The sequence below is a fragment of the Vanacampus margaritifer genome, chromosome 2 (genome assembly GCF_051991255.1).
Source record: "Vanacampus margaritifer isolate UIUO_Vmar chromosome 2, RoL_Vmar_1.0, whole genome shotgun sequence".
NCBI classification, from domain to species: domain Eukaryota; kingdom Metazoa; phylum Chordata; class Actinopteri; order Syngnathiformes; family Syngnathidae; genus Vanacampus; species Vanacampus margaritifer.
This window is the reverse complement of record NC_135433.1, coordinates 26,603,390-26,617,199: the sequence shown is the minus strand read 5'-3', so window position 1 is coordinate 26,617,199 and position 13,810 is coordinate 26,603,390. Positions and strand designations below refer to the sequence as shown.

The 13,810-nt window shown below is 40.6% G+C and overlaps 1 protein-coding gene across 4 annotated transcripts in view; it reads left to right on the top strand.

The window, feature by feature from the left end:
* The window catches only part of shank1 (SH3 and multiple ankyrin repeat domains 1), a 61,847-nt gene that overhangs the window by 40,426 nt on the left and 7,611 nt on the right, over positions 1-13,810 (top strand). Inside the window, exons 16-24 of one of the 4 annotated variants that reach the window (XM_077555995.1) lie at positions 5,875-5,957; positions 6,024-6,148; positions 6,235-6,370; positions 6,453-6,533; positions 8,247-8,255; positions 8,469-8,495; positions 8,581-8,637; positions 8,808-8,923; positions 11,984-12,080. In XM_077555995.1, the coding sequence (XP_077412121.1) occupies positions 5,875-5,957; positions 6,024-6,148; positions 6,235-6,370; positions 6,453-6,533; positions 8,247-8,255; positions 8,469-8,495; positions 8,581-8,637; positions 8,808-8,923; positions 11,984-12,080 (731 nt within the window). Of the gene's footprint in view, positions 1-5,874; positions 5,958-6,023; positions 6,149-6,234; positions 6,371-6,452; positions 6,534-8,246; positions 8,256-8,468; positions 8,496-8,580; positions 8,638-8,807; positions 8,924-11,983; positions 12,105-13,810 lie in introns of all 4 variants that reach the window. The other 3 variants (XM_077555993.1, XM_077555997.1, XM_077555994.1) reach the window with 3 other exon arrangements.

Here is a 13,810-nt window from a genome sequence, read left to right as displayed (position 1 = left end):
GTGGACTTTCGCTAAATTCCAAACAATTTTCCAATTAATCACTTTCATACGCTACAAATGTATTCAAATCTTCAAATGTTTTGAGAGAAAATGGCCTGTTGTAGAAGTAGCTTTGTTTTCACATATATGCTTGAGAAAAATGTAGACACCAAATTTTTAAAAAGACAAAAACTCATGCTCGGAAATTTGTACCTTACTTGGGCACAGTGGCCTCTTCCACACTTGCATTTGCGCTAGCATTAATTTATCAGCCATTATTAATAGGGATGCACGACAATACTATTTTCAACCGATACCGATAAACGAATCATTTACAATGTGCCGATGTCGATAACCAATAAGTAAACCGATAATTGTTTGCAAAACTAACTTGAATACAAATATACTTTCGAGTCCTTCTATAAGTCTAACATGTACAAATACATTGAAACATTGTGTAACGCACCATAAAGCTGAATTTGTTTTTGATATCTCTGCTTCAAAGACAACCGGTTACTCATTTTGAGTTTGCCAAAACAAAACAGTCATGTTTTTAAAATGCAACAAAAAAATGTGAGGGTAACATTTTGGGGAGACACAGTAAAGAAAGCCCACACTGGCGAATGCCATGTCGCCATGATGCATCTTCTGTCAACACGAGGCCGCGCGCATTATGACATCACAAATATGCAACACTCCCATAGGAGAGGAGTCGGGCACAACTTGAGCCACAACCACAACAGATGGACCAACGTGGCATGTCTATTATTATCGGCGAATTCTGACGCTAGTAACCCCCTGAACTTGCAGGGGTCATGGCATCATCTGCCGATGAGACTGAACCTCAGGATGGACGGAAAAGATGGCCCGAGAAATGTGTCAAGGCCACTGGCAATTGCCAAGTACAACACCTGCATGGGTGGTGTGGAGTTGATCGACCGAATGTTGCGTTTCTACAGGATGGCCTCTCGCGCTAGGAAATGAACAGTGCGTGCAGTTTTCCAATGTTTTGACCTGGCAATCAATCGATCGACCAATCAATCAATCAGTGGCTGCCAGTTTCTGGGCCAAAAAAAACATAGACGTTACTTTCCTTCAAACTGCTCTTCGGTGGCGAGTTAATTGTTCAAGCCTAAGCAGGAATCGCAAGTGAACCCAGAATGGCTATACACCCCCGTATCAAAAATTGAAACCGCCGCTAAATGCAGCTCTGAGACACTATGGGGCCATCCATTTTCCAGAAATGGTGGACGAAACACATGCGGCAAGGTGTTACAGATCTGTGTACGAAGTGCAAGGTTTTCCTTTGGGCTCCCAGGAAAAAATATTATTTTTGAAAAAACTAAATAAGCAAATGTTAAACAAAAGAAAAGGAAAAAATGGGCACTTATGTTTATTTTGAACCCTTTCTCGTGTAGCCTTTTTGACATTTCCTGTTGGACTAAAGTCACTAAACTGTTTGCCAACAAAGTTCAGTTCCGCCTGAATGGGGTTCCAATGTCCACTGTAGTGGACACATCACAGCTTGGGGGAAATAATTCAAAAGTTTATTTTGCAATATTCCAATTACTTCACAAAGATTGGGGAATATCAAAATAAACAGGAGGTTAAGGTGGGAACAATGAAGGTGGGACAAAAAAAAAGTGCAGGATAGAAGAGAAGAGAAGTCTGGATTGGACTGCTTGTATATCAGAGTTTTTGAATAAAGGCCAATCTAATCCGATACTGTTTTTGTAGCTGATATCAGATTAATATCAATATAATACAATGTCAATCAATAGGGGGCACCTAATTTTCTCTCATCAATTAATAAATTCAGACATGGAACATATTCAAGTTTGCATATTTATTTTGACCATTACTGAACAAAATATTTTATCTCGATGAATTTTGTGTTAGTTTTTAGTCTGCATCCATGTGTTACTGCCCAGGTGATTTTTGTTAACTACATTTGTCTTGTAGCTCCTGAGATTAGCTCAAACTTCTACCTGCTTTTAACTAAATTTGCAATTTGCCATCTAACGGAAACCTTAGTTGCCCCACCAGTATAGCATATCTCAGTTAGCACAAATTCAACTATACACACACTTCTATCAACATGTGGCTACTATTGCTAGATGCTACAAGCTAGTAAGTTAGCCAGCATTGGTTTGCGGTTGGTTTGACATTATTGTTGGAACTTTATAGCTGTTGGTTTAATAATGCTGCGTTCTAAACAACCACCACCAAACTGTTAGCTTACCGCAAAGTCATTGTGGTGTACTGCGACGTGTCTCTTCAGGTTTGCTGTGTTTTCTCCAGCTACCTTGTGCCCACAATGGAGCATAAGATTTTTTTTTCTCCACTTAAGTGGAGTGAAAATGTGTCCATATACAAGATCAAATCATTTTGTTTTTGTTCGTGTAGTAAAATGTAGTATAATGTCCATCGATTTTAGCGAAGGTACGGTCCAGGGCGAACGTGTCTTAAAACATCTCAAGCTGTATCCCGTCTGGTCCCGGCATGGAAAAAACCCAAACACTTGTAGCTAAGTGTTGGACGCAAGCAAGCCAGCATCCTTTTTAAGGGTATCACCCCCAGAAGAGGCATTGTACCCCCCAAAGCCACAAACATTTACTTGATTTTACGTCACTTCTCCTCCTGCTTGTTGTTTGTCCGAGCTGAGCTTGCGGCACTGCAACAAACGCTGCTCTGATTCTTCTATTGTGCGCGTTTGTGGTGGAGGGAGAGAGAACAAGCGTCTCGGGCTGAACAGCGCACAGTTGCACAGCATTATGGTGGAATTACACTCCTCTTATTCTAAACCACACATCTATTCGTGGCTTTACGGAGGCTTTATTCGAAGCTGTGGAACTGGCAATAGTAAAAAAAATGTTTTTACTGAGGCTTCATTTTTACATGCACAACTTTTGGAGGATTTACAGTATTCTTATTTTTGCCTGCAAAGCTTTTGGAAGATTTGTAATCTGCACAATTTACGAAGACTTCATTCACAGTAGTTGTTTTTCTTTTACTTTCTTATTTTTTACTTGCACAATTTCTGGGTCTTTTTATAGTAGTTGTTCTTTTAACAGTAGTTTATTTGTTGTTGTTTTACCTGCACAACTTATGGGGTATTTACAGTAGTTGTTCATGCTGTTTTTTTTTATTGCACAATTTATGGAGGCTTTACGGTACCTGTTCTTTTAACATTATATTTTTTTAATTGCACAATTGATGGGCTTTTCTATTCTTTTAACAGTAGTTTATTTATTTAACCTTGAGCACAACTTGTAAGGGACTTATATTAGTCTTATTGTTTTTCCTCAATGGCTTTTGGAGGATTTGTAGTAGTTTTTGTTATTATGTTTTTTTGGGGGGGCAAAGATTTATAAAAGTTCAATTTCAACTTGCGGATCACGTCAAAGATTTGTCTCATTTCAATCACCACAGATGGATAATTTTGGTAGTCTTATTTGAACTTGTGCAATGTTTATTGTCTTATTTTTGCATACAGAACTTGTGTTATTATATAACCAACTCCGTGGCCTTGTGGTAGAGTGTCCGCCCTGAGACTGGGAGGTAGTGGGTTCAATCCCCGGCCGGGTCATACCAAAGACTATAAAAATGCGACCCATTGCCTCACTGCTTGACTCTCAGTATAAAGGGTTGGAATTGGGGGGTTAGATCACCATGTGATTCCCGAGCGCAATCATTGCTGCTCACCGCTCCCTCAGGGGATGGGGCAAATGCGAAGAATGAATTTCGCCCCCACTTACTTGGGTGTTACAATCAGTGGAATTTACCTTTTCCTTTATTATTTTTGTGTTTTTTACAGTAGCTTTGTATCTAGAGTTAACCTATTTTCTTTGTTTGTGGATAACATGTATTAAAAATATTGCTGGTGTGTATTAATAACTTCTGCTTTGAGGTGTTTCTTTAAAAAAAAGAAAGAACGAAAAAGCAGAGAACTGAATTAAAACCCATAGAGAGTCGACTTTGTGAAACTCAAACGAGCTGCGAAAACAAAGCAAACCCTTCAAACGTGTTCAACATCAATGCAAACATTTCTCTCCCAGGTTACTCGTGATTTAGTCTTTTTTTTTGTAAAGACATAAAAAGTCTGTTTTTGTGCATAATGTGTGTGTAAACTCAAAGATGACAGCACGATCAAAGCCTGTCATCAGATGCTTTTACAAAGATTTTTTGCGCTTTTTTTTTTTACCCGCTCACTGTGCTATGTGTACATGTACTGATGTTTTGGCAATACTGGCCTTCGGTATTTACTTGGTATCTGATCAGTGGCGTTTCCTGAAGGTGAAATGTGACCCAGTATTTTTGTCCATACCTTGACTTTGACCTTGACCTTTTTTTTTGTTATGTTTTTAATGACAGAAAAATCACCAAAAAATCAATAGCATTACAATATAACTAAACTAATTAAAATAATAAAAGTGAATGCAAAGAAATAAACTGGTTTTGTTCAATGAAATTACTGTACGTAGTGTAGCACTCGCTTGTGTGTTGGTTTTGTGCCTTTAAGGGGCGTGACCCAGAGCGTCATATCAACAGAGTCAGTTTGTTTGTCGTTAACGTTTTCTCCATGCTCACTGCTCACTTTTGTAATTGGGTTATAATAGTTTTCATAGTTGTTTTTTCATTTTGTTTTGACTTTTTTTTAATTCAGTTAGTTTTAATTAGTTTTGTTAGTTTTCATTTTTTTAGAAAATGGCTTGTTGTTATTTAGCCTTTATTAGTTTTAGTTTTAGTTTAGTTTTCTCTCTCTCTCTCTCTCTCCCTCTCTCTCTCTCTTTCTCTCTCTCTTCTGTACGGACATACAATAATACCAAAATAAATACATTCAAACTAGTGTTGTCAAAGTTAAATCGTTAGCATAAGGAACTTTTCAACCTTAATAAAATATTTTCATAACTCTTCTGTTGAAACATTGACTGAATACTCGTTGAATGATACCTTTCCCACGGCTTGAGGGGTTCTGTATAATTTTTAAGTAACTTAAAGGAGGATGGTAGGAACACTGCCACACAAAAAATCTAAAAATGTGCTGAATGCTTTATAGCATACGTCGTTTCCCCCATTCGTTACAAAGACGGAAGTCAATTTGAATGTCAACGCACGGCTACTGCTTTCCTGGCAGAATCTGCTAAGCAAGTGAAAATTTTTGTCTGAGGAGACAAAAAAGAAAATGAGAAGCTACCTGGATAAAAGAACAGTCAAGGATTAACATTGGCCCGGATTTCGCTTGCTGGCGTGAGCTCAAAAACAACGCAATCCACTTGAAATGTGGTCTTCCTTCAGGCATAACATTACCCCTTTTGTCCATATGGCGCCGCCATAATCAACATAAACTGAAAGTTCCTTTGTGTTGCTTTAACTCATTGATTAATCACAAAAAATAATCACATTAATCATGTATTAATTGCACTATTAATTTTGACCGCAGATGATCCTTTAGCTTGACAGTGAATAGTTATGTTGAACATAAACATATATTTATCTTCAGAATTTTTGTTCATGTCAAAATATTGTGGTTATTTTTTTTTCATTTTACATAATGCAAGTGATTGCAACTGATTAGTAAAAGAGGAGGACGAGAGTGTGCTGTGGATCAAAATATGTTGAAGATGTCCTTATAACATTAAATGTCGAAATAATTAACATATAACAGGTGCTCTTCAAATTTGGCAAGCAAAAAATATTGATAAAAAGTCATTTTAATCAAGTGATTAATCATGATTATTCAAAATTCTACAATGTGATTAATTTGATTTTAAAAAAAATACCCATTTGACAGCGCTAATTCAAACTAAACCTCATGTATGAAATTGAAAGACAAAAACAAAGGACATTTAGTGTGTCGTCTACATCTCACCTGCTTGTTGTTGTTCCCACCAGCGACTACATCATCAAGGAGAAGACGGTGCTTCTGCAGAAGAAAGACAGCGAGGGCTTTGGCTTTGTGCTGCGAGGTGCCAAAGGTGAGGAAGAAGAGCTCAACGCCGCGTAAACAACAAGGAAGATGTTCATTTCTTGCCGTCTTCCAGCTCAGACCCCCATCGAGGAGTTCACCCCGACTCCCGCCTTCCCCGCCTTGCAGTACTTGGAGTCAGTGGACGAGGGCGGTGTTGCCTGGCGGGCCGGTCTCAGGATGGGTGACTTCCTCATCGAGGTAACCTGCTGCTACTCTTTTTATCTGAGAAATCAGACATGCTGGGTTACAAAAGAAATTTGAAAGAGCATCGTGCTTTCTTCCAGGTCAACGGTCAGAACGTGGTGAAGGTGGGTCACCGCCAAGTGGTCAACATGATCCGGCAGGGCGGCAACAGCCTGATGGTCAAGGTGGTCATGGTGACCCGCAACCCCGACATGGAGGAGGGCGCCCGCAAGAAAAGTAAGGCGTCAAGAGAGGCTGACGGAGATGAAGAAAGCCTCGTGAGTGACCTCTTGTGGCCGTTTTTGTGCTTGCGTTGCAGTCCCGCAGCAGAGCAAGAGGCTGAGCACACCCGCCATCGCCCTGCGATCCAAGTCCATGACGTCGGAGCTGGAGGAGATGGGTGAGTCAATGGCTTTCAAGGAAATACTTTCAACTTTGACTTGAGTAACTAACGCTCATTTTACTTTGATACATTGAGTTACATTCTGCTATTGCTTGCTTGATTTATTTGATTTGGAGAGACTCCTTCCTGGCGCTGTCACATGACGGTGATCCACCAATCCAACTCTGCCACCAATCAAATGGAGCCAAGCAGTCACATAATAACTGCTTACAAAGTCTCAGCGGCACCATCTGTGCCTGAATCAAAATGTCCACATTTCAAGAACTCCACTTGTGCTTTTTTACCAGTGTAAACTAAGCTAATTTAAGAAATTCCTGCGTCTGAAACTGCCTTCGTTTGAGTTATTTTTAGTACTGTCAAAGTTAAAGCGTTAACTGATTAATTAATCCCCCAAAAATGATCGCATTAATCATAAATTAACACGGATTAATCGCGCTATTCATTTTGACCATAGAATACCCTTTAGCATGACAGCGGATGGCTACGTTTAAGGTAGCACAGGTTGTGTTTTAGCAATAAACATAATTACATGCATTAAAGTAAAGCATTTAAAAAATGTTTGCGTATCACGTTTAGAATATTTGTTCATGCCAAAATATTGGGGTCATTTTTTTCCATTTTAAATTATGCAATTAATGAACTGATTAGAAAAAGAGGAGGATGAGCGTGTGCAGTGGATCAAAAAATGTTCTCATAACATTAAATGTCAAAACAGTGAACACATAACCAGTGCACTTCAAATTTTTCGCTTTTTTTTTTACTAAGCAATTAATCAAGATTAATAAAAATTCGAAGATGTGATTAATCTGATTAAAAATGTAATCGTTTGACAGCTCTAGTTATTTTATAAGGATTTAATTATGGTTTTATATTTTTGTCTATTTGACATTCATTCAGACGTTTTTGTTTGTTTGTGTGTTTTTAGCACAGGTAGTTTCTTCTTGTTTTCCGAAAATGTTCAAATATGATTTTATGATGTTTATGATCGCTATTTTGCAAGCAAATTGAGTAAGCCCTGGATGCAGAGTGCAGTTCGTGGCGTGCCACCACGCAGGGTGGACCCAAACGTTTGACTCCGCCCACTCGGATTTTCAACCTCTAAGTGCCTTCTTCTTTCTTTCTTTGTTGTTAAACTATTGCCCTGGCGGCTTTGTGTGCCATCTTATAACATCTTATAACCCTAACCCTACCACATTACAATTACAGTACAGTTGTTTGAACACTTTATTGAACAACAAAAATTAAAAACTGACCGAAACCCAAATACTAACCTCAACCGTCCAGGGATGCGCACTTCGACCTTTTCCGTCAAACCGATTAATTAGCTCCGCCTCGGCTGACTGAGGGTTGAGTGTTTGTAATTTTTGATGCTCCATAATGTGTTTAAAAATAATAATTTTACGCCCTAAAACGGTGCATCATTAAATCTGCAGATTTTGTTCCCAAAAAATTGTTCAAACCATTTTGTAAAATCCGTGTGGGCGGAGTCAAACGTTTAGGTCCACCCTGCGTGGCGGCACGCCTCGAACTGCACTCTGCATCCAGGGCTACTTAAGCAAATTTGCAGTTGCAGATGCTTTTCCTCTCCAGTCCTGCGGGTGGCAGTAATGGTTGTTACATATCTAGTTCCAACCGTCAAACTAAGAGAAACTGACCATTTATTTTGTGTTTTTTTTCCCCCCTCATGGTGCCATCTGAATATTTCAACAGTGGAAAGAGGTGCAAGTTTTTATTTCATTTATTTTATTTTGTTATTTGTTGTCTTTAATGGAGTGCATGTAAAAAGTGTCTTGGGATAACTTTAGTTGTCATATGCACTAAAGTATTTGCACCCAAGTGCATGTCCCGCCCCAGGGAACATTATTAGTATTCCGCATAACAATGCTGTCATGCTCCCACCAAAGACGAGTGTCCTTTTTGTCCTCCTCGCAGCTGCCACCCCGTGGAAAAAAAAGTCAGGTAATCTCCAGTGCAGTCTGTAATTGTTTTTATCCCGCAACGAGCGTTGGCGCGTGTTCACTCCTCGCCTTTCTCCTCCTTTCAGAACTGGAATCCTCCCAAGTGGCTGAGAAGAAAAGGACCGTCTATCAGATGGCTCTGAGTAAGGTCACGTCGTCATCGTCATCTTCCCCTGTCTTCCCCGCCCCGTCCTTTTTCCCGTCCATTTTGCGTGGCTGTTGTCCCCTTTTTTTCCTGTTTCATTGTCGTGTGCGTTCCCTCTTCTCCCGTCCTTCCTTTCTTGCCCTCTTCTTTCCTCGCTCTTCCTCTCAGATAAATTAGATGAAATTCTTGCAGCGGCTCAGCAGACAATCAGCACCAACGAGGCGGCGGGGACGCGGGGACAGGGGCCCAAACGAGACAGGGGACGGACTTTCTATAGCAACGAGGTGCGTGTGTGTGTGTACACATTCTGGGCATTAACAACAGCAAAAAAGTTATGTCCCCATTTTGTTCTTAGCATTGTTTTCTTCCTTCTTTAGGTCAGAGTTTCTTTTTGTTCTTGTTTTCTTACTTTCATCTGATCCTCACTTTTCTTTACTTCTGTCCTCCTTCCCTCACAACTATCACTCAGCTTTTTATTCAAGCATCTTTGCATCCTTCCTTCCTTCATTTAAAGCCTTGCTCTTTAGGTGTTTTTCTTTCTTCTTTCTTTCATCTTCCCCATCTTTCTTTGTCTTCTTTCCCTTTTCCTTCCTTCCTTCATTTCTCCCTCCCTTCCTTCCTTCCTTTGTTCCCCATTCCTCCCTCCTTTTACTTTGTTACTTCCTTCTGTCTTTCTTGTACTTCCTCCCACCTTCCTTTCTGCCTTCCTTCCTTGTACTATAGACCTCCGTTTACCCTTTTCCTTCCTTCCTTTGTTCCTTCCTTCCCTCCTTGCTTTCTTTACTCTTCCTGTCTTTCCTTCTTTCCCTCCTACCATCCTTGTTGTCCTTCTAAATTTGTTTCTCCTTTCCCTCCCTCAGACCCTCATCTTACTAAACTCTTTCCTTCCCTCCGACATTTTTTTTGTTTTCCTTCTTTATTTCTTTACTTCCATCTTAGATCTGCGATGTCTTTTTTCCTTCCTGACCACTTTCCTGCCGTTGTTAGAAGACTATCTTTGTCTTCTGCGTGTTCGTGTTGTTCGGGTAGAGAGATTGTTGATTCATTGAATACAGACTGGAGATCGGTAAACAGGTCCTTCGAAGGATTTATTTTACAGAATATTCTGGACACGAGCGGGTTTACAAAAGCACAGCTGCTCCTCGCTCAGTGTTATTTCACTCACAGCATTCTTATACTATCTTGAAAAACTATTACAACGCCTCCTTTGCCCCCCCCCCCATTGGTGTGGGAATAGAGGAAGCTCCCCCAAACATCATTTAAACACTCACCCAGCTCTACTGAGGAAATTAAAACAGTTATAACTAAATCAAAACAGAAGACTGTCAACACCGTCCTACCTTCCTAACCCTTCACTCAAACTAAAGTTATTAAGTTTTACATCCATTCCTTTTCTTAAAGGCACCGTCCAACGTTTAAACTCAGAAATAAACACTTAAATGCAGGATGTTTAAACATGAACGCCTTCTCAATCTACACCTCTGGGCTTCTGTTAATGTGTGGTGGTGATTTTGTCCTCAACCTCCGCCCCCCTCTCCAAAGACTGTAATTTGCCATTTTGTGTTTGTTTTGCCAGCAGCGGGACGTTCAGAGTGTACAGACAGTTGTTTACTCTCCAGCCAATCGCAGAGCCGGTGTTGGTGGTTGGTGTGGGGGGTCACTTTAGGCAGACGGAATGTTGAGTTGAGTGACTCGAGTGTTTTTCAAACAAATACATATTTACCATATTTATGACTAATACTGCATTAGCATGATATGCTAACCTATGTCCTATGGTATGTTAGTGCCAGACTATAGCATGTTCCAACTTGCACACAAATTTGGGTTACCTTGACGTCGTAAACTGTCACAAAATGAACATTGTGATTTGAGGATCATAGTGAACAATCAGTGTCTCTGTGGGGGTTGTTTAAATTACCTTTTTAGAATGATCAAACTCCCTTGATTGTAAATGCAAGTGTTAACTTTATAGCTATTTAAACTACTGTACCGCTAGTCTTTTGTTTATGGTAAAGACAGAAAAAAATTTGTTTAAAGGCGCTGTCTAACGTTTTGACTCAGAAATAAACACTTCTTAAATACAGGATCTTTAAACATGAACTCCTTCTCAATCTACACCTCTGGGCTTCTGTTAATGTGTGGTGGTGATTTTGTCCTCAACTAAACCCCCCCGCCACAACAAAACATTCAGCGGATAATGCACACGAAAACAAGAGTAAATCTTGCCTTGGCATTTACCCGCTTCCGAGCTCTGAAGGAGCGGCTTGGACTGAAGAGCGACGCAGAGTTGGCCTGCTTGCTATTCGACAGATAAGTGCCAAACAGAAATGAAAATGTTAGCTTGCTGATTTAGCGACATGCTAGGTTAAGTCACATTGACAATGGTAACTCGGCAATATAGAACGAGGGTCGAACTTTTTTTATTTCCTCATATTTACACCTGGCAATAAGTGAAGGTAAGCCAAAAGGCTGTAGCAACCTTTGGGGGTGGGTTGCGGGCTGGGTAGTTTCCAACGCTCTGGACGGGCTGTGAAGGCATCACAGACTGTTTGCTTTTTTTAAGCTACGCGTGCTATTGGCTGTTGTGTTGTAGTTGAGCCTGCTGTTTTGTTCTTGAAAACTGTTGTTAGCTCCACACTTGTCATTTTGAACTATTATCTCTGTCGGTGATCGTCGGATCACTAATATCGTCACTCACTTTCGCAGCTTGCTTGGCTGAGTGCAGTCAGAGGCAGGGGGCGTGAACGTTGAGCTCGTATGAGTTGAACCAGGGGAGGGGTCCGTTTTGAATTGTTTGTTTACAAATAGAAACGGTTTGATTACAAACAGAAATGGTCAAAACTCCGGACAGTGCCATTAAAACTACTTTGTCTCTGTCCACTCCTCTTTCTTTCTTTTCTTCCTTCCTTCCTTCTTGGGTACCGGTCCAACACTGCTTTAGAATTCACTTTCTTTGTTCTTTTTCTCCAACTATCAATTGTCATTAATCAAAGGTAACTGTAAAATTACAAGCAAATTTAAAGATCTACTTGTGTCCAAGTGTACTTTTTTTCTTTTAAAAATGAATTAAATAAATGATTGAGTGTGTATAGTGTAAGCCAGGGCTCACCAATTCTGGTCCTCGAGGCCTGGAGTCCTGCAGGTTTTAGATGTTTTCGCCTACCAACACACCTGATACTAAAGATCAGGATCGTTATCAGGCATGCTGATGAGTTGATTATATGAATCAGGTGTGCTAGTGGGCAGAAAAATCTAAAACCTGCAAGACTCTAGATCTCAACAACCGGAGTTGGCGAACCCTGTATACACAAGTTTGTGTAATAAATGAATGTCTGCTCTTTCAGCCAAACTACGCAGACCAGGCCGGCCTGGCGGCGGCATCCGGCCTGGTTCTGACCTATGAGCGGGGCCACTACGCTACTCCTCACGGAGCTCCGCACGGTATGCTGCGGCAGAAATCCATCGGTGAGGTGGTTTGTTTCTTCTACTCGTCCGTCCTTCAGTGCGTCCGCCTGTCTGTCCTGTCCTCTGGACCTGCTGAGGGTCCGCGCTGTGCTGGTCTGTGTGTCCGTGGCACTTCCGTGTCTGTGTGGAAGGCCGCTGTTGTGTTTCTCTCATGTGCCTTTGCTGCAAACATAATAATTATGAAAATTATGGTGTACCTACTAACACTTAAGCAGTAACAATAACAAATGTTGTTGAGCCGCTGGGTGCAATTTATTCTTAAGTCCTCGTAAATATATATTAGTGCCACAGAAAGAGAACTAATAACACTCCAATTTAAGGATAGTGGAACCACTAGTGTTTTAAAGTAGTGTTTTTGACTGTTGTGTAAATGTAAAAACTGTTGTTGAAAACACATTATTCAGGAGGACCCTACTTTCATGCCCAGCACAAGTCTAGTGCAAAGTGCAGTCTAAGTTTTCTTTCTTTTGGCATTTTTGTAGACGGACGCAGTTAGAAATGCGCGTTTACACCGTTGTGGGACTGAACACAGCCGATGTTATTCCTGGCCAATCGAAGCGACTCCCCTCATTCCCTTTCAATTCAGCCCAGGAGACACGCACAATCTACATGGCGGAAGCAAAACAGACTGTAGAGTCCGTGCAGGAGATCGGCAACTGCAAGAAGATCTCAACTCGCGGATGATGTAACGTTGGTCGCTGTGAAGTGTGCTCACCTTCAACCCCTGATCATGCGTCTGTGTGTGACGACCCTTCGCCCCTCCCCAGTTGTGCTGCAGTCTGGGGGTGCTTTTAAAAAATATATTACAGATTATAATAATGCATTCAATGAATTCATTTCTACAATGATTCAGAGCGTTTGGATGCACGCTGATGTCATATTTAGGAATGAAATGATGCGATGACATCCACCACACATATCAGCAGAGCGCAGAATCTGTCTGCCAGAGTGGATCAAATCCAACAAAATCGTGGTACACCACCTGTACAACAATATAGGTTTTCCTGGTCTCAAGTGTACCATACTTTCTGTCACCAAATTATCAGATGCACGGGAACACTCAACGAAGCACAACACGGTGAACTGAATTTGCCCCAGCACAAAAATTAAGAAATGCCAGTTTTTAGGCCAAGTGAATGTGCACATCTCTACAAAACTTGGACTTAGTCTTAACCTTAGCAATGAACAATGTCAATCTGCGCGTCATTTTCTTTTTACAAAGATGCAAAAATGGTAAAAGAAGTTAACCACAAAGCTGAAACCGTCTAACTTGACTTGGAAAAACAACTAACTGCTTTGAATGTACTGTAACTTCCTCTGTATACAATATTCTTCTTCTCTATTGAGCCTGCTCTTTATTGGAGAATAAGTGTCATAAAAAAGGCCAAAGAAAAAGCTTATTTCATTAAATAGTTAATCTTTTGACGCTGCCAACATAATTTCCCCCAAAATATTAAACAAATTGATTAATTTTGCACCATTGGGCCCTGGAAGAGTCACAAGGTTTCACACTTTAAGTCTCTTCTCACTATAGGTCACTCTCTACTGCTTCTGTATTGTAACATAACAGTATAACACAACTGACTGACTCGTAAACTAACTGGCCCAAGACTTGAGGACAGACTTGGCGGTGGGTAGACGGGCAGGTAGAGAGAGACACGAATCCTCAGTTTTCCTGTGTCTGCTGTAGCTACCCTAGGAGGTCA